The sequence below is a fragment of the Corylus avellana genome, chromosome 11, assembly GCF_965113065.1.
Source record: "Corylus avellana chromosome 11, dhCorAvel1.hap1.2, whole genome shotgun sequence".
Lineage (NCBI taxonomy): Eukaryota > Viridiplantae > Streptophyta > Magnoliopsida > Fagales > Betulaceae > Corylus > Corylus avellana.
In genome coordinates, this window is record NC_142500.1 from 1,631,804 (window position 1) to 1,650,785 (window position 18,982).

General features: G+C 36.9%; 4 protein-coding genes and 2 non-coding genes across 8 annotated transcripts; 3 read left to right on the forward strand and 3 right to left on the reverse strand.

Moving 5' to 3' along the window:
* Positions 1-305: 305 nt before the first annotated feature.
* Positions 306-5,850, reverse strand: DHS (deoxyhypusine synthase). The gene is made up of 8 exons (XM_059577583.2): positions 5,631-5,850; positions 4,502-4,727; positions 4,187-4,354; positions 3,801-4,019; positions 3,382-3,468; positions 2,304-2,409; positions 1,984-2,219; positions 306-803 (listed from the first exon to the last, which is right to left on the reverse strand). Exons 2-8 carry the CDS (start codon positions 4,706-4,708, stop codon positions 720-722), a joined length of 1,107 nt encoding a protein of 368 aa, XP_059433566.1. The 5' UTR covers positions 4,709-4,727; positions 5,631-5,850; the 3' UTR covers positions 306-719.
* Positions 5,851-7,424: 1,574 nt separating this feature from the next.
* On the reverse strand, positions 7,425-10,243 carry RPS15AE (ribosomal protein S15A E). Its single transcript, XM_059576572.2, has 3 exons — positions 10,042-10,243; positions 8,185-8,345; positions 7,425-7,951 (listed from the first exon to the last, which is right to left on the reverse strand). Exons 1-3 carry the CDS (start codon positions 10,169-10,171, stop codon positions 7,853-7,855), a joined length of 390 nt encoding a protein of 129 aa, XP_059432555.2. The 5' UTR covers positions 10,172-10,243; the 3' UTR covers positions 7,425-7,852.
* Positions 10,244-10,431: 188 nt separating this feature from the next.
* LOC132166673 (F-box/RNI-like superfamily protein) lies at positions 10,432-15,090 on the forward strand. 3 transcript variants are annotated; one of them, XM_088511495.1, is made up of 4 exons: positions 10,432-10,915; positions 11,970-12,094; positions 12,278-13,435; positions 14,678-15,090. In XM_088511495.1, the coding sequence occupies exons 1-3, from the start codon at positions 10,462-10,464 to the stop codon at positions 12,830-12,832; spliced, it is 1,134 nt and encodes a 377-aa protein (XP_088367621.1). In that variant the 5' UTR covers positions 10,432-10,461; the 3' UTR covers positions 12,833-13,435; positions 14,678-15,090. The 3 variants fall into 3 exon arrangements, with proteins under 3 accessions (XP_088367621.1, XP_088367620.1, XP_088367622.1); XM_088511494.1 differs by having other exon boundaries at positions 11,970-13,435; XM_088511496.1 differs by lacking the exon at positions 12,278-13,435.
* Positions 15,091-16,387: 1,297 nt separating this feature from the next.
* TRNAP-UGG (transfer RNA proline (anticodon UGG)) lies at positions 16,388-16,459 on the reverse strand. Its single transcript has one exon. It is a non-coding gene; the product is annotated as a tRNA-Pro (tRNA).
* A 97-nt stretch (positions 16,460-16,556) lies between these two features.
* Positions 16,557-18,697, forward strand: LOC132165656 (Ribosomal L28e protein family). Its single transcript, XM_059576307.2, has 4 exons — positions 16,557-16,665; positions 16,886-17,039; positions 17,188-17,351; positions 18,388-18,697. Exons 2-4 carry the CDS (start codon positions 16,892-16,894, stop codon positions 18,526-18,528), a joined length of 453 nt encoding a protein of 150 aa, XP_059432290.1. The 5' UTR covers positions 16,557-16,665; positions 16,886-16,891; the 3' UTR covers positions 18,529-18,697.
* LOC132166808 (small nucleolar RNA R24) lies at positions 17,605-17,696 on the forward strand. Its single transcript, XR_009438610.2, has one exon. It is a non-coding gene; the product is annotated as a small nucleolar RNA R24 (small nucleolar RNA).
* Positions 18,698-18,982: the final 285 nt, after the last annotated feature.

Consider the following 18,982-nt stretch of genomic DNA (forward strand, 5'->3'; position numbering starts at 1 on the left):
TAAATACCCCGTGAATTGTTACATCAAATTCAAGTGCACTTCATTTTAGACAGTTCAAGTGCACTGTGAACTACCACGTGACAATCCATATTTTAATAAGTGATGCCGTAAATGCAATACAAACTCTCACATCAATTTGTAAGGGACTTATAATAAAAACTATAATACCCTAAGCACCTCTCCATAGGATTTGAATATGTTGCCTTCTACCCAGAAATCCTTGTGCCAAATTTTTGTAAAGAGATCATAGTTTACCTGCTATGATTCGGCCAGTTACACTTCCGCTTTCTGATTTTCAGGAGAAAAAAAATAATAATACATTAATTAATACAGGTTGTGATATCATCAGTTATTTGACATGACAACCGATAACAGAACACTTACAACCTGCCATCACCATGGCTCTAATAAGATGCCTTCGTAACAAGGCTTTCAAAAAGATCAAATCAACCAGGGTCCAAAATAGATGGTGATTTGTTAAAATTTAATTAATTTATAATCCTCACCACAAAGAAGTTTAATCCTAATTAAACTTCATTACAGGAAGATCAATTATAACTTACCCTTTTAAAAATTGACCAATTTATGGCTGTTTTCCAAAGGCAGAAGATCAGTCTTCCAAAATTCCAGTAATATTTTTCAGCTGATTAAGAACATTATCAAGTGCGGTAGTTGTTTAATTAAATGAATCTGCACTTAGCCAAAAATAGTATAGAGCCTTAGTCCTGATGGAATTCTTTCTCCCTTGAGGCGAATGTTTCTGCAACCAGTAGAGGGAAAGCAATGGTTGCATCGCAATGTACCTGATCAGTTCAATCAAAAGGAGAACAATCAGAATCATATTTAGTATAACTTCTATAGATAAGCAAATAACTTAGATGAAGAAAACAAAGCTTGTTCATAAAAAGGAAAGAGAACAAAAGGCTAAAGGTTTCTGTTTGTTAAAAAAATATATAATGCAAGTGAGAAGAATAGTTCATAAAAAGGAAAGAGAACAAAAGGCTAAAGGTTTCTGTTTGTTAAAAAAATATATAATGCAAGTGAGAAGAATAGCTTCAAGTTAAGAACACTAGTAACAGGTACCCTAAAGTCTCTTCCCTTCCCTGTATATAGGAAAAAAAAACTCACAAAAAAGCCACATGCAACAGATACCCTATAGCTTCTTAAAAAAAAAAAAAATTGTTCTCTCTCCTCCCTATACACGCAATCCCTTCTTTTTCTTCATTCAAGTAGATTCTCCATTCCCATTTGGTTCTCGCATGAGAGAGAGAGAGAGAGAGTGGCTGGGGGAGGAGTCACCAGAGGAGGTGAAGCGAAGAGCTGAGTGGTGATTGAGAGTCAAAGAGTAACAAGGAAGAGAAGAAGAGATCAAGATTGGGAGTTGTGAGATCAGGGAGGAGGTAGTTGGGGGGTCTACAGTTGCCGAACTTAACGCGGCTGCTCGACCACCGCACGGCATCACTGTCGGTTGGTGGTGAATTTCTGCACACTCACAGAGAGAGAGAGAGAGAGAGAGAGAGAGAGGGGTGAGGGACTTGGGAGTTTTTTGGCGATGGTGTAGGGCGGTGGCTACTGCCACCACCATGGGTAGCCTTCACCGGCCATGTGGTGCCTAGTGCCCAAAATTTCTGTTGGGTTATCAAATGATTTTATTTGGTGGTGATTTAGATTTGTTGGCGTATTTGAATTTGGTTTTTGGATTTGTTGATTTGGATGTAGCTTCAGTTGATCGTCATGGGTGTTTTGTATTTAGAATTGTAGTGATGTTCAGCTGAAGAGGATTAGAAATAAAATAATAATAATAATAAAGAATAATGAAAAAGTAAAGAAATACTATTTTAATAATATAGGAAAAAATTAAGGAAGTTATGTGGAATGTATTTGAATAAATAGTTTGGTTCCATAAATTTAAAGAAAATCAAAGAGAAGTTGCTACTAGTACTCAGACAAGCAAAACAAAAATGAGACATAAACAAGATATACCTTCACAGTCTTAGCAGAACCTCGTATTTTCCCCCATGATACAGCCTCATCTGGGCGAGCTCCAGAGTCACTCCCGTCAAACTCTTGTGCAGTATTGATGAACACAGCATAATCTGCACCATTACGCATCATATTGGCATTGCAAATGTGATGCTTAGGAAGCCCCCCTCCAAGAATTATAATACCAGTCTTCCTAGGGCTTGCATGGACTGCTTCACCATTGATGGCTCTAATATCTGTTCAAAGAGCTAACTATTTCATTTCTCAACTTGTTAAGTACAAGTATGCAAGAGTGTCAGAGAAGGATATGCACACCACACCTTGCACTATGTCGATGATCAAACCTGGGTTGCGGAAGGAATGAAAGTACAACATGTCCCCTAGTGAGCCATCTGTTAGGCCTGGACAGTAAACTGGAATGTTGTTCTGGAAAAGACAACAAAGAAAATCAAATCTCAGTGAGTCTATCGATATTTGTTGAGCAACCCCCTTTAGAGTGGCAAGTGCACAATGATTAGTTCTAAATCCTACTAGATTACCATAAAAGACTACAATAGTAGCACTACCTAATACACTACAACAGCTAGTTGGATTGCAATTTCTGTAACACAAGAAAGCGAACCTACCCATCAAAACATTATTCTAGGAGATGTTAGTGTTGAGGACTATTTGTCCAGAAATATTTGCCACAGCTAAATTTGATAAACTTGCTAGCTGACTTGTACAAAATATATCAAAAGTTCCAAGGTCTGGAGCACGTTGAAAATGTCTAATATCAATATGTATTCACACGTTAACAGAAGCTCTGTAAGGAGGTTGTAGCTAGAATCTCAGTATATCAATAGAGATTAGAGAGGCATCTGAAAAATCTGGATGAAGAAAATCTATTCAGCTCTCTTTTGTAAAATTAAATCATTAAAGCATAACCATTAAACTTTTTTTTTTTTCCTATAACTCTCTTCTGCCATATTTTACCACTACAATTTCATTTTCTCTCTCTCTTTCCCTAAATGTAGAATACTTGTGGATAAACAGATATGAGTTGCTTGAGAACTCAAATCTGTGTCAATAAATGTGAGATATGTTACAAGAGAACCAGAAGTCTTACAAACTTACTACATAGGGTACTGAGAAAATCTAAGAAACAAACATTTTTACTTGGGAGGTTTGGAATCATAGGTGTTATTAGTAGTGTTACCTAATAATATTTGGTTCCCAAAACTAACAATGAAGCTGCTAACTAAATAGCCTCAATTTTACAAGTGAAGGAAAGCAAAATATTGAATAATGTCGAACACAAAAACGAAAAAAGAATTGAAAAAATAAGCAGTTGTTAAACAGCACACTAAGATGGGGAAAAAAGGTCTGCTTCCAAAATATTAAGCTATGAGCACTTGCCTTGTACGCCCAGTAGAGGTATGAACTCTTGTCATTAATTTCTTTTCCCAAGCGGGCGATCACCTTAGATGGCGTCCACAATGCATTCTATGAAACCAAAAACAAAAAGGTTGAGGAAGCTCTGATAGCATTCACAAAGAGCAGTGTATTATTAACAAGAGAGTGGGTTTCCGAAAGGATTTTCCATCAATGGGGCAAGAAGAGAAGAAAATACATATTGAAAATGATATCAGGTATTAGAATCTAATTCTTCAAAAACTTTATGAATATAGTCCAGATTCAAATATGATGGATTTAGAGACAGATACATTAACAGTATAAGAACTAACAAGCTCAGTAGATGGTTAAAAAATCACGACTAGCGAATAAGTTCAAATTTGCAATCCTAGATATGTAGTACAACAGCATAAAGGGAATACCTCTTCAATCTGTTCCTTCAACATCTGGTCAAAAATGGGAATTATCCAGTCCTCGAATTTGCAGTAGTTGTCATTAGGAACCAACAAGTTACCAATGCGGTTTAGTCCTTTTGAGCGTAAATAGGCTCCAGGTAGAGTAAACTCACCTTTATATGTGGGTGCAAGGCATTTTATAAGATCTTCTTCGATGCCACCAGTTGTTGTAACCACTACATCAACCTGCAGCCGAAAGATAAGTAACGCATATTGATAAGGCTAACATGCAAGGCAATAATGCAATAGTGATGATAAGACTGCTCTAATCCTTTTATAATTCACAACCCAAGAGATCAAAATAATTCACCTTGCTGATTATATAACACAAAGAGGCTTCCCGCATTACTCACCATATGATGCTCAACAAGATAGCGAACCACATCCCTAACACCAGAAGATATAAGATTTGATGTAAAACCCAGGAAAACTTTGCATCTCACAGACTTTCTGTAGGTCGGATCCCTCTCCTCCTCACTGCAATCTTTTGTTATACTCTCATCAGCGAGCCTCCAATCTAGCTTCAGTCCAATTCAATATATCTTTTAAAAAATAAAAACTATTTGATATTTGAGTAGATTTTATGTCAATCACAAGTAGCCCCAGAAAACATGGAAAACAAGACACCCACACAAACAATATCCAATTTTTTAAAAATAAAGACTAACCATTTGATTAATGACTTCGATGGCATCTCCCAAATTGGAGGCTTGAAACCCTGTGGAGACCATGGATCTGAGAAGCTGAGAATAGTTTACTCCTTGATTGAAATCGTAACCCTCAATCTTAACACATTTCCCCTCCAGACAATCTGATTCTTTGAACACGGTGGAATGCACGTTCGCAAGAAGATCATCCTTCACCGCATCCCCCATTATTTACTCTTCTGCAACACTACAACAAAATAGAACATAAAACTTAGAACAACGATCTTAGCGTACCCTTGAAAACCAGATTGCAAGGGAAGCGGAAGTAATTAATCAAAGAGCAGAGGCTTTGATTTTGCAAGGAGAAGCGTCTTTGTCTTCTACCCAAAGATAAGCTCAAGTCTTCATCTTATACCCAAAGATAAGCTCAAACCCGCAGGTTGAGAAAAAAACACAAATTTCACAGAGTTTTGAGAGAAATTATCTAACTTGATAATTTTACATTATAAAGTATCCTATTTATAAAAGAGATATACTTGTAGATAAAGCAAACATAATCCTAGTAGTAATAGTAAACATAATCCTAATAAGGAAATGAAAATAATTAAAGCAAATCTAATCCTATTAAGCAAATGAAATAAAGTCCTAATAAAATAAAATAAAATCATGATATAAAAATTGACAATCAGAAAGAATCGTAACAATCTTCTTTTTGTATTTCCATTGTTTAAGAACCGAGAAAATTCTGCGACCCTGCTCCAATATAATTTTTTATATTTTTCTTATTTTTGTTTTTATCGAAAATATAGGTAAATATGGTCCTTCATCAAGTAGCCGATAACGTATATACATATGATTAAGATTATAGTTAAGGCCACGTGGAACACTTCAAATAGTTACGCAACACCCATTCGGTGAGGTTCAAAACAACAGTGAAACCAAACTCAATTTTTTCTGGCACCCAATCGGTTGCAGAGAAAACCCAAAGGGAAGATTGAAACATCCACCTAAAATTTCTCCTTTAACACCAAAAATCAATCCCCATCTCATCTGGCCATTTGGCCATATCAAACCTACCCACACACTTTCTTTCTCAATTAAACCTCAAACACACAATAACTAATCAAGAGAGGAAAATAAATTGGTATACCTTTCACAGCTTCAATTTCGGCTCTTTTGCCCCCTCTCTCTCTCTCTCTCCGAAGCCGTACAGGGAGGGGGTATTCTGCTTCGGGTTTTAACAGTAGAGGGGGATAGGCTTTGTTGTGTGAGAGAAAAAAGGAAGGGAGTATGGGAGTTCTTCTGGGTTCTGCAATTTTTGTAGAACAGCACGATTAGGAGTGGCAACCCATTCCCCGGCCAGGGTCTTTTTTATAAAATAAAATTAAAAAACCCAATTGACAATGTCCTAAAAAAACAAAGAAACAAACTTCTAAAAAAAACCCTAAAACTAAAAAAATATATATAAAAATTGAAGGAGCGGCCAAATTTACAAATTTTAAAAAAATCTTGTTATAAGAAAAAAAAATTAAAAAAAATTGATTTTTTTTTTATTTATAAAAATTGAAAATTTTAGTTTTTTTTTTTTTAAATAAAAAATTTCCATTTTTAAAAAAATATATTCGTTTTGAAAAAGAAAATTAAAATTTTCATTTAAAAAAATAAAAAATATTTCATTAATTTCGTATTTTTTTAATTAAATTTTTTTTTCCTCTAATTTATAAGGGTCTTTTTGTCTTATTGAAAAATCTATAAGAATATTTTTATCTTTTTACTAGCTTTGAAGGATATTGATAATATTTTTGTAGTTTTGAGAGATAATGTCACAAGTAAAAGTTTGGGGGAACATTGTTAGTGATAGTTTGAGAGGTATGTAAACTTTATCAAAAAAAAAAATAATAATTAATAATAATAATTTTTTATTTTTTAATTTATAAAATAAAGTAACTATGTGACATGACCTGTACAATTAGAACATGACTGTTAAATGAAAATCATATGGCAATTAATTAATTGATACGATGTAGAGAGATAGAAGAATCTATTTGAAATTAAAGAAAAACTTAAAAATGTAACTTTTCAAAAATTGAAAATTGTGAACTTAGTTGAGTCTACTAAATACAATTACTGGGATGAAAAATGTATAAATTAAGAAACTAATCTACTAGAACGATCATGAAACAATGAAGCTATCAAATGCATGCCCTTGAATGAAAAAATCTCATGAACAAACATTCTATATCTTTTAATTATGAGTGACAATTTGTATTCACGTATCGGGTTTGGATTATGTCAAGACATAGATGTAAAACTATATAGATCAATTATAACCCGACTTATTTAATTAAACATGTTAGACCCTTCAAAGCTAACTCACTTTCTTTGTATTGAGTTCGTCAAGTTTGAATTGTGTCGATGCATGAATGATGAATATAATAATATATGTCAATCATAACTCAACTCATTTGATCAAATGGGTATAGTCTCTTTATCTAACCGACTAATTTTATGCTGAATTTGTGTCAGATTTGCGAATCATATCAAAAATTCTAGTCATACTTTAATCACAAGTAAAAGTGCAGTCAATTAACTTGTTTTTGCTTTCTTTTTCTATTTTACTTCCCTCCCTCGTCTTGAGGCCATGGTTTGAACTTCAATCATCACATTTGGTGGTCAAAGTTTCAAGCAATCTCTGATCCAAAAGCAACTTCTATAACCCAAACTACCCCCAAGTGTAAGTCCGTCAATGAGGTTTATACCACAACCCAACAAGGATTTCAAACCTCATGCCTGCAGAGCCTAAATCATCTTACCAACAGTGACTGGCTATATAATGCCACAAGAAGGCTGAAGATGTGTACTGCCAAATGGCCTTTGCAACTGATATTTCTGGATTAAATCAATGTCAACGAGCAATACTGCTTTAGGCAGCAAACATCGTCTCGAAGTGCATCATAGAAGGGTAATCATAAATTTAAAATGGATTACAAATTCAGGATATATGAACATCTGTTCCTGTATATGGTTGGCATCCAGGTCAAATCACAAAATCCTTTCTGTGACAATAGGACCAGATCTTCATGTAGATCTAATTTTAATAAGTTATTCACCAAAAATAAAAAAGAAGTAAATTCTATCACAGTTCAATAACTGGACAAACAATAAATTTGCAAAGAGAAAAGAACAGAAGTTTGCTCATCATCTCATTCATCAGAAGATTCAAAAGTTCTGATAGACAGCATAAGAAATTCATGCTGGTGAAGGCAAGCTGTGATCAAGTAGGATCCCATAACAGTTTTTCCATTAGCAAACAAGCTCACTCGTAGTTACAGCTTTTCCATCCAAGCATGTGGAAAGAGTCAAGGTGAGAATTTAATGAAAATAACCCAGAACCTGTCCGCCCACACCCCTTTTAATAGCCTCTTCATGATCCAGAACACCATCTGGCGTAGTGATTACAACATAACCCCACTGCATGGAGAGGAGAGAGAGAGAGAGAGAGAGAGAGAGAGAGGGGTAATGAGATGATTTTGAAGAAAACGACTTTCGTCCTCTAGCAAACAAGTAAGATCCCATAACAAAGCAAAGAGAGAGAATCAAGTAAGCGCCCTTGTTAGTTGTTCCCCAAGCCTTTTCCACAATATGAGGGCCAAATGAGAACTGAGAATATTTTACAGATTCTTGACAATGAAATGTTAACAAACCTGATGTGTTGGAAGCATACGCAATCTGTATCTTTCAATCTCCCTTGCCGCGATATCCTGCCTGTAAGTGAGAGCCCGGCAATCATTAACCCTGCCTTGTAGTTCAACTGTTATCCTCCCCACTCTATGTGGATCATAAACCTGAAAACCCTTGATGTACCCTAAAAGTAAATATACCAAGTTAATGAAACTGGGTTGCTTAAAAAAAACAAGTTGGGCATTCTGAAAGGCAGTAGATTACCCAATAGCCTTACAGATCTCAAAATTGAAAGAATAAATACACATGTAAAGAAGCTGCTCCAAACCAAGAGTAGCGGAGCTTCAATGTTCTAGAGAAGAAACTTTTTAAACTGCCCTTCTCTAAACATAGATTCATATAGAAGCAATGGAACTGTTTACAAATTCCTGGCCTTTAGTAAGCAGCTAGAGGCATTGTGACTGATATGCCCAACAGAAATTGGTGCATGTGAGGAAAATTATATGTCAAAATCATACTTCTAGCCCTCTTGAAAAACACAAAAAAAATGTGTTTCAGACAATCTTGAATTTTATCGAGTAAATTATAGGCCCCTCATCCCCTCTTCAATTTAATCTGTCTATTTATCTATGTTCTGGCAATATCAGGTCTCTGATTACAATAAGGGCCTTCTGAGGTTTCTAAAATGCTCTATCTCTTACTTCATTGACACTATTTTAACCTCCACTCTGTTAAGGATATTGGACATAAAGTAAGACTAAAGGAATTCATACTCGAATAACAATAATACAAGTAGAATTTTGGTTTATAGACCCACATAAGTTCACTGAAGATACAAATACAAGACCAAAGAAAACATAATAATACCCCTACACAACAGGCTCAGGGATGGCAATAGGCTCGGGTATGACATAGCAGTTCAGCACATGCAAAATACAAACCTTGAATCAACTCTAACAGCAACGGACTTTTTTGTTGTTGTGATAAGTACTCGAAATTTTACTAAAAGCCAGGAAGTATACAATAGAAGCCACCTAATTAGTAGGAGCAAAAAGAACAAGGAAACCATAACAATGGACTTCAAACAATACAAATATTGAAAAATGATTCCTCTAAAATCCACATGAAATGAAACACATGATAATGTAATCCTCCAATATTCTATTTAGCATTCCCAAATTTCAAAAATAATAAATTTCATGCGATGATGACACATCGTTTGGAAACCAACTTTTGGAAAAAAATAAAAATTGAGAAGTGTAGCACTTCTCTGTCCGATTTGAAGGATTTCAGTCTATAACTGTCAGAAATTGAAATGAAACTATGGATCAAGGTGTTTGGACATTTTCACAGTGGAGAAGAAAGTATTATGGTTCAAAGATATGCAAAATAGTTCAAAACTGTGTCTGCTACATTGAATTTGGTTTTCACCACTAAAATAAGTAGTAATTCGATAATTTGACATAGAATCAAGAACTGGAAAGTGATTATACCCAGACCCTAATGATCATATTGTTGATGCGAAATTTGCGAATCTTAATCGTTGTTCTTTTTAGTTTACTTTTCTTTCCTGCACGAAGTAAACCAACCCACCTCATTGATTTAATGGAGCCTGATTATATATTCTTTTGCATGATGTTATCAAATTCAGCTGCAATGAATGTCCCACGACTTCTTCAACTTCTAACAAATCACGCTGAACATGAAGTTTTGCAGGGTATTTGCAGGATTTGGTAAAGCACTGAACTTACTACTTCTTCAAGGAAGGGTATGCATATCAAATCAGACTCTATTGAACAGAACCCAAGATAAATAGAAACTTTATTGAAGCACTGAAAACTAGCACTGCGGCAATCGGAAAGAATACTACATAGCTTTACCTCGATCTTTCATGATCTTAAGAAAAGAAGACATGACTGTGGAGATTGGTTTCAACTCCACCGTTGCTTTTCCTCTCCGGTCCGCATTCACGATCGCTCTCAATGCCTCGTTCAGTATCCTCCTCCCCATCTCTCCCTCTCTCAGTGCAAAGCGTAAAAAACCCTAAACCCCAGCATTCGCTGGTGCGTTCACTGAAATCGGGGTTTGAGTGGCATTTTGGATATTTAAACAAATACCAGGCTCATTTGGAAACTACGAGAGAGTAGCACACGCGCCGTTAAAGCGAGTGAAACTACCCATCGTTAGATCCCCCAAGATTCAAAGCCACGTGTCAATCCAAACAATTTAAACTAGAGTCAAAGCCATATCCTCCTCCTCTCTCTCTTTTCTCCTTCTCGCTCTCTCTTGCAGCTCGCTACATGGAGGAGCTCCCACCGTCTCTGATTGTCGATATCCTGAGTCGACTCACCGATTCGGATGAGCTCGCTCGGTGCCGACTCGTCTCCAAGACGTTCAACTCGCTCTCCTACGAGGTCCGATCCGTCCGCCTCCTCTGCACCTTGTCGCGCTACCTCAAGTCTCGGGCCCCCGAGACCAAGTTCCTGGTCACGCCTTTCAAGACCATCCTCAAAACCCTGGTCTGCGACTCCCAATTCCTCGAGTCCGTCTTCATCGGCGTGGACAAGTCTCTCGGAAACGTAGCGTACGACGACGTCGAGGACGAGTCCGACGACCTCTACCTGACCGATGTGCGCTTCGTGAAGGAGTGGCTGCCGAGGATCGCTGGACGGCTGAGATCGCTGTCGGTGTCGGACTTTTGGTTTCAATCTTGTTGGAGAAAGTCGGAGGTTCTGTCTCTGATTTCATCGTGCTGTGAGTTCCCCCTACGTCTGTGTCTGTATAATTTTGCTTGTAATTTTATCATTCATTATAATAAAACATTCTCTCACCAAATGGATGGTTGACACTGAGATTAATAAGAGAGAAATATCGCTGATCGGGGAGGTGCAACACTGGCGTTTTGGCCAAGTGGACGCTTCTTAGAACATACCTTGTGGACGGTTCTTAGAACATACCAATTGATTTTTATATGAGATGGTCAAAATCCCGATCCTACAAATGGTATCGGAGCTAGTGTTATGGGTTCAAGTCTCTGGAGCCTCACGTTGAGGGAAAGGATCGTTGAGGTGCAACAGTGTCGTGTGGATGGCTCTTAGAACATGTCTTGCGGAGTTCGATTTCGAATGCCATAAGAGACTTTAGTTTCCCTCACTAAACACCAATTGGTTTTCAGATGAGATCCTACACGGATTTATATATATAACTTTTTACATGACCCAACACATTCACAAATTTTAGGTGCACATCTAAGGAGTGGCGAAGCATCATTATATAGAATTAGGATACTTACAAGTTGCAAGTGAAGAATTTACAAGAGTGGAATCAGCTGGATGTAAACATTATAATATTTCATAATAAATTTTGTAGCAATAAACTTAAATAAAATAATCGTTTATTTTAGTAAAGTACGTCGCTAGTTATGATTATAAATCTTGTGAGATTTCAAGATTCTGCTGAGGATGCAGCATTTTTAGACTAAGTAATGGTTCATAAGCAAGAGAAAATAGTCACAGAAATTTATTGTTAAAAAAAAACAAAAAAAAAAGATCTTTTAGAATATCAAGCATACCCCATCTGTAATAGCTTGCGGATGGGCATGTATGGGCAAGGAAGATGGTGATGGCGATGGTGAGAGACATGACTTTCCATTGAGATTTACTAGTTTATTTTTTGCATCTATTTTTACTAATTTCACTACTAGCTGAGCTTCAGTTTCATAATTACTGAAATATGCTTTCTGTGATTGTATATATGTATGTTAAACTTAATCAGATGGAATTAATGTTTGTGGTTGCATGTTATGCAGGCCATACTCTTCTCAAACTGGAGGTGAAGAATGCTTGGCTATCAGTGGATGGCCTGAATCCAATGCCCACCCTCACAAGCTTGACACTTGAGTTCGTAAGACTGGATGATGAAGACCTAAACAAGGTGAACAATTTCTTCCCTTGTCTGAAAGTTTTGAATTTGATAGGTGTGGGAGGACTTAAGGAACCAAAGATTCATCTTTTGCATCTTAAGACCTGTCATTGGACGGTGTCAAACGCTCCACTTTCTCTGGCTATATTTGGACCCGATCTTGTCAATCTGACCCTGACGTGTGTTAAACCGCAGTCTCTTGTCCTTGAAACCCCATCATTATCTGATTTCCACCTTACCCTTGAGGAGGCAAATGAATTTAAAGTAAAAGGGTTTCCTCATTTGAAAAACCTTCAGCTTCAGTCTGTGGATCTTTGTAGACTCATTTGCATGTTTCCATCTGGTAGAACCATCAAGAAACTCTCCGTGGATTCACCGCACCAAAAAATGACAAGGTTTAGCCTTGAGACAGTGTTTGATGTTTTTCCAAATCTGAGCTATCTTAATTTGGGCGTCAGAGCTTGGATGCAAGCAGAGGATTATTTTTCAACGAGAGGTTTGGAAGGTAGGATTGGGATGAAAGCATTGAAGGAAATTGTTGCACATATGGTGACGGTAAATGAAGATGTTACACTTTCATTCATTTTCTCTATTTTGGATAAATGTGCCAACTTGTCTGACATGGCATTGATGATCTACCCTCAAATTGGTTTTCTCACTGCTAGTGACCTTGTCTCGAGGTGCAGAGCTGCTTATCCTAGAGTTGCGTGGAAATGGGAAATGTTGAAGGAAGGAACAGCAGACGCTTAGGTTTCTGATTGCATCTAATTTGGCAACCCTGGTTGTTCTAGGAAGAGATGCAAAAATTGATTTGTTGCGGGTCTTCTTTAGATTGGTTTAGGGGACATGTGGTGAAAGGATTTGAGTATAATTTGAATGACCAAATAATTCATTAGATCCAACAAAAATCAAATGTATGGGAGAGAATATATTGGATGAGTGTGATCACGTTTGATCTTCTACCATAAATAGAGTAAAAAAATTATATTTTTGCATAGAGGATAACTTCAATTAGGACCTGGTCTAAACCAAGTCATTTACACCCTCCAACAATAACTGGCCACATCAGCTTGGGACACCAAAATGAATGAGCACGTCCATACTAGATCGAGTCTGCCCAATTAAGAGAAACCTCATCTCCTAAGCTATCAACTATACCAGAAGCCCCATCTAAGAGAAAGTACGGCCACCTTCAACCACCACTGCCAAATGCCACCGCCAAGGTTTAAACTTCCTTTGGGTTCAGAGCGATGGCCCATTTGATAGAGATTCACTCAGAGATCAACAAAGGCTCAGCAATACTTACAGCAGAGATGGAAGCTTTGCATAGATCCGATACTGGAGGCTAATAAGGTAAGTCATCTTTTAAAATAAGTAGTATTATGAAATACCTTATCGTTTATATTTCGATTCGTCTGTGTCTGTTAAACAGTCTCGTCTGTGTAGATTATGCATAATTCTTGTCGAGGATGTCTTTTACCAAGAACTTGTGTCTAGTCTCATGTACTTCTCTGTCATTCTGTTTTTTTTTAAGACCATATCTTATGTTAATGATAGGCCACTTATGTCTTGCTTAAGACTGGCCCCAACTTAGCCTCCTATTTCAGTCCTGTTGCTTACCTTACCTTTGCAGAAGAATTTAGATTAATTTACAAACCTAGGGTGTGTAATGTTTGGACAAATGACGTGAGAGCAAAGGAAGTATTGTCCCCTGCTTGCAAATTTGCAATTTATCTTTGAAGGTTCAGTTGATGAAAACAGTTTTATTCCTGGGTCTTCATGGCCATTAGATTCTTGGAGATTTTCTTCTTTGTCATGCAAAATTATGCCATTATAAATTGTAACAGGAAACTTTATTTTGTATAAGGTCCAAAATGAATTTCGTCTGTTATAGAATTTCATTTTCAAGCTTGGATGATTTGGGAGAATTTTGTGGTTTCAAAGCGTGTGTTGCACAAACTTGGGAGCATCTTTCAAGAGAGCAGACTTATGAATATTTATACATATTGTTGTTCAGTCTGCCTCTCCTACTATACTTTTGAGCACGATTAAGCAAGTCCAATTTGGTTGATGTAATTCTGCAGCAGTCTTGAGAGTTTTGTCATACTTGTCATTGCCTTACTCTGTTTTAAGCACACAGGTAGTTCCAAATCCACTGAGGGATGCTATCTAGGATTATGTTGCGAAGCAACTCAAAAATGACTGGTTCGGAAAGAGTGAGGATTACTTAGTTTTGCAAGAGAAAGAGCTGCTTGAACAATTTATTGATAGGGAAGAAATGATGGACCGATGTAGATCAGATTTGTAATTAGCTTCTTAAATTCCATCAGCCACATTTTGTTTATAGATGCATTGGTTAATATTTAGGTGATATAGAAATCTAAGTTGTAAATGCGGGGTGTAGCTTGGCAAAGTCTTTGTCCTAACTAGGAGTTTTATTACTGTGATTATAGATTATCAAATATTACGCAATGTAATTTAACACTTACCTTTTGATCTATTGTTTCAGTATTAAGGAATGCTCATATATTTTGTATTCCCCTCTTGATTGCACTCACTGAACTCAAGCAGTGTCTTGTTTGGTTTGAATCACAGGTGTTAGATGGAGAGATCCCAATTGCATCAATCTTGTATTCGAATCCCACTTGCAGGATTCTTAAGGCACTATTTCCTTGAATATTTCAAACAATATGCTACCCCTCACCTTGTTGCTACCAATTGGGAGAATCGCGTGAATGCATCAAAGATGTATTTGCTAATACTAGAGTTTTTAGTTGGTTATTTGCAAATAGCCCCCAACTGCCAAACGAGGGATTTTCACGAATCTACATCGAGGTATTGACAGTGATTTCCAAGTATTGTAAAACAAAATGTGATACAATGAGATGGAATGCAATGGAAACATAGACATGGAACTGGTTACCTATTCTTAATGGTCAAGGTGAATCCTTTCATTTTGAATTAAAGAATTTGGAATGAATCAAATCTCCCTAAGTAGGATTTGAACATATGAGTAGTTAGTTAACACTTGACTGCTGAGGATTAAAAAAAATAAAATCGCTGCTACAAACTATTTGCAATTATTTAATTTCCAAAGCATCATTAACTGGTATGACTAACATGGACACACTCAATGCAAAGCAAAATATGAAGTACCTAAACTATATCTAGTTAGAATAGTTTTCCTTGTGTCGAACACTGATCAATTTGCACCCGCAAAATGGAGAAAAGCAAACAATAGAGCATGTTAGGGGTACTAGTGGGAGTAACTCTGTGCGGCGTGCACATCACCGCGTGTTGCCCAGTGATGATCACCGTGCCCTGTGCGTGCACGGTGACGAATCACTGCACAGTGCACGATGATATGTAGTGCATTGTAATCCGTGTAAAATACACCTAACTTCAAAAATAAAAAAAAATTCATACAAACTACAAAACCACATCAAACTGCATAAACACCAAATGGCGCAGAGCTTTACAAAAGCAAAAAAGTCCCATGGAAAAAAGAAAATATTAGGAGAATCTGGCTTGGAAGATAATGTGAAATTTTTACGTGATATCTAGAGGCTAATTACATAGGAAAGAATTGATCTGGCTTACATGTTGTTATTTTAATAACAGTATGTATTTTGACCGTTGATTAAACTACAACATACATGCTGTAAGCCAAATCCGCGAAGAACAACAGCCAAGCGTGAGAAAGAGTAGAGAGGCGGACAGAGGATGAAGAAAAAGTGGAGAAAAACAAAAAAAAAAAACGTTTTAAACATATTTAGGTGGGTATTCTTAGAAAATTTTGCATTCCCACTCGAAATTTTGGTAATTATTGCATCAAATATATATATATATATATATATATATATATGAGAAATCGTTATTTTAGTTTAAATTTGAACTTTTTTAAATAAGCATTTTATAGTTTGCTTATAGAAAATTACAAATTTTTCCACGATTTTAGAATCGCAATCCAAAACATTCCACAAATTTTGATTTCGTTTAAAAGCGCAGATTATTCATTTAAAAAATCGTACTCCCAAATGCACCATTTCAACTAAATTTGGATAAAACTTTGTATTTCCGTCCTTAAGGCATCCCACTAAAAAAAAAAAAAAAAAAAAATCAGTCCCACGTTCTATTGATGAGAAAAATCTTAAGCACCCCACTTGAAATGAAACACGTGTCATTATATGCAAACATAGACTAATCAACTAATGGATAGATTTTGGGATCGGAACATACACATTTATTGAAAAATTAAAAAATTAAAAAATTTCCAACCTTCAAGTCGAAAAACGAATTATAGCGGGGGCGTTCCGAGAATCGAACTCGGGACCTCTCGCACCCAAAGCGAGAATCATACCACTAGACCAAACGCCCACGACGAGAGCTCTTCTTGTTTTTATTAACTTCTCGAAAGTAAACGTTTTCTTATTTACTTTTTTTTCTAGCATTTCTCTAGGTGTTTTAGATTAGGGTTTTGGAAACGCGTATAAAACTAGCACTTAAATTCTTCGGTGCGGAGGCGTCGTAAACCCCCTCTTCTGTTCAGAGTCTTGCGCTTTCTCTCTCTCTGCGACTTAATAGTAAGTCTTCCTCATCTCTTCGATCCCTAATAATCTACCCCTCCTTCATTTCTCCCATCCTTAAAATCGGTTTCACTTTCTACCAGTTTTTCGCTGCACATCAAATAAAGTACTCATTGACAAGATCTGTCGAAGTGCAGTTTGTTTTCAATGTTTTGAAAGCGTTTTCTGTGTTCCACTCTTGGATTTCATCCAATATATGGATTTTTGAATTGTGCAGGTAGCGATGGCGACGGTTCCGGATCAGCTAGTCTGGGAGATCGTGAAGAGGAACAACTGCTTTCTCGTGAAGGAGTTCGGGCGAGGCAACGCCAGCGTCCAGTTCAGCAAGGAGAGCAACAACCTCTACAATCTCAACTCCTACAAGCACTCCGGTACTTGTTTGTTTCCCGAGAAAGATTCACGGAAAATATTGAATATCGGATCTTAAATTCAAAAATTTAATTAGTTAATCTCAAACTACGCGAAACAGCTATTGTATTTGATGTTTTCCCTAGTTGACCATACGAATCGAAAATGTAGGGTTGGCGAACCGAAAGACGGTGACGATTCAGCCTAGTGGCAAAGATCAGTCGGTGGCGCTGGCGACGACGAAGACCAAGAAGCAGAACAAGCCGGCGAGTTTGCTTCACAAATCGGTCATGAGAAAGGAGTTCCCTCGCATGGCCAAAGCCGTCACCAATCAGGTACTCAATTTTGCTCCAAATTTGACGTGCCTTTGTTGATTGATCGTTGATTACTAGAAAATTTTGGTAGCAATTCTCGCTAGTGTCTTCGAGTCTGTATCATATAACGATTATTTGGATGAGTAATTTGTTGTTTTGAGTTACGCTGTGATCTTTGATATAAGTGAAATTCGGAGCCATGTCTCCCCTAGTTTGACGTCTTGATAACTGCATGTTTTTTGTAGAATGAGCTGCGATTTTTTATTTCTTCTTATATGCAGTGATGACCAGCTAACGTGTAAGGAAATCCTGCTTGCAGTGGGATTTTCTATGAAATGTACTTGTTACACTTGGCTTCCGAGCTCAATTTTCCCCAAGATTTATTATGCTTAGGGATTGTTGGCCTGTGTCACTTAAAATGATTCTATTGGTCACATTAAGCTTTCTTTTTAATTGTGGTGGTGTAATTCTTCTATGCTGGTTTGTAGGGTTAAACTCCACCCACAACCGTTAGCTTCAACCATTGACTTGTTTGGTTAATAACATGAGATCGGTTGATTGAATCCTCACTTAACTGATACACAATTCTTGTGAGCGTGGTCATGTATCCAGGGTTTATAGATTGGGATGAGTCACGAAGTAGCCCCCCCTTGAAGGGGTTCCACATCATAAAAAAAAGTGTAGTAACATCATCTCCATTAGAAATTGCCTTAGTCTACACATAAGGTTGAGATGAGAACTGAATTTGCTCATTTTACTTTAGATACTTCCATTTCTTGACAAATTTCCTTAAAATTTTGTTTGACGTTGATAGTGCATAAGTTGAATAACTGACAAGGTTATTTTTTGCTTGTACTTAATACTTAGAATTGAATTTTGGACTGGATGTTTTCCTCGTATCTTTTCATATACTTTGAGTTACATGGGGAATGGGGATGCCGTTTACTTCCCTGAAATGTGTGTATAAGTATGTTTGTATTGCATGCCTTCAAGAATGGCATTGTATTTTGTGTAAATGCTAACACTTTCTAAGATGGTTGCTTGCGAATGATTTCAGGTTTCTGATAACTACTACAGGCCAGATTTGAAGACGGCAGCCCTTGCAAGGCTTAGCGCTGTCCACAGGAGCCTTAAGGTTTCAAAGTCTGGCCTCAAGAAGAGGAACAGGCAGAATGTCAAGACCCCTGGTAGGAAGTGAGATGCTAGGGGACTGAGTTTGTTATTTCTTAGTTTCGCTCGAGGCTGAAGGAAAAATAGTTGAATTTTCATTTATGTTTATCTCTCGATGTATGCAAAGAACTACCCCTTTGCCACAAAAGGGAAAACCCAGTTTTTAACATAATATTTTGCCTTAGTTTGTTCTGCTTTGTCCCGCTGTGTAATTTTTGGAGCTTCAATTGTTTTCTATGATCCATTGCTAGTGGTTGATGAAATTCAAATCACATTCTTTCATGTGATTCATGTGAAATAGTTTTAACCTACAACAAAATAGCACATTCCAGCTTTGAAACGTGTGTTGAATGAGATCATCTATCCGTAGAATTTGTCCCATTTTTATCCTCTCAAATACTACAAATTACTATTGGATTTGGAAAAAACCAAATGGAAAGGGTACAAAAGTTCTATGTATGTGGTTTGTACTGCTGCCCAAC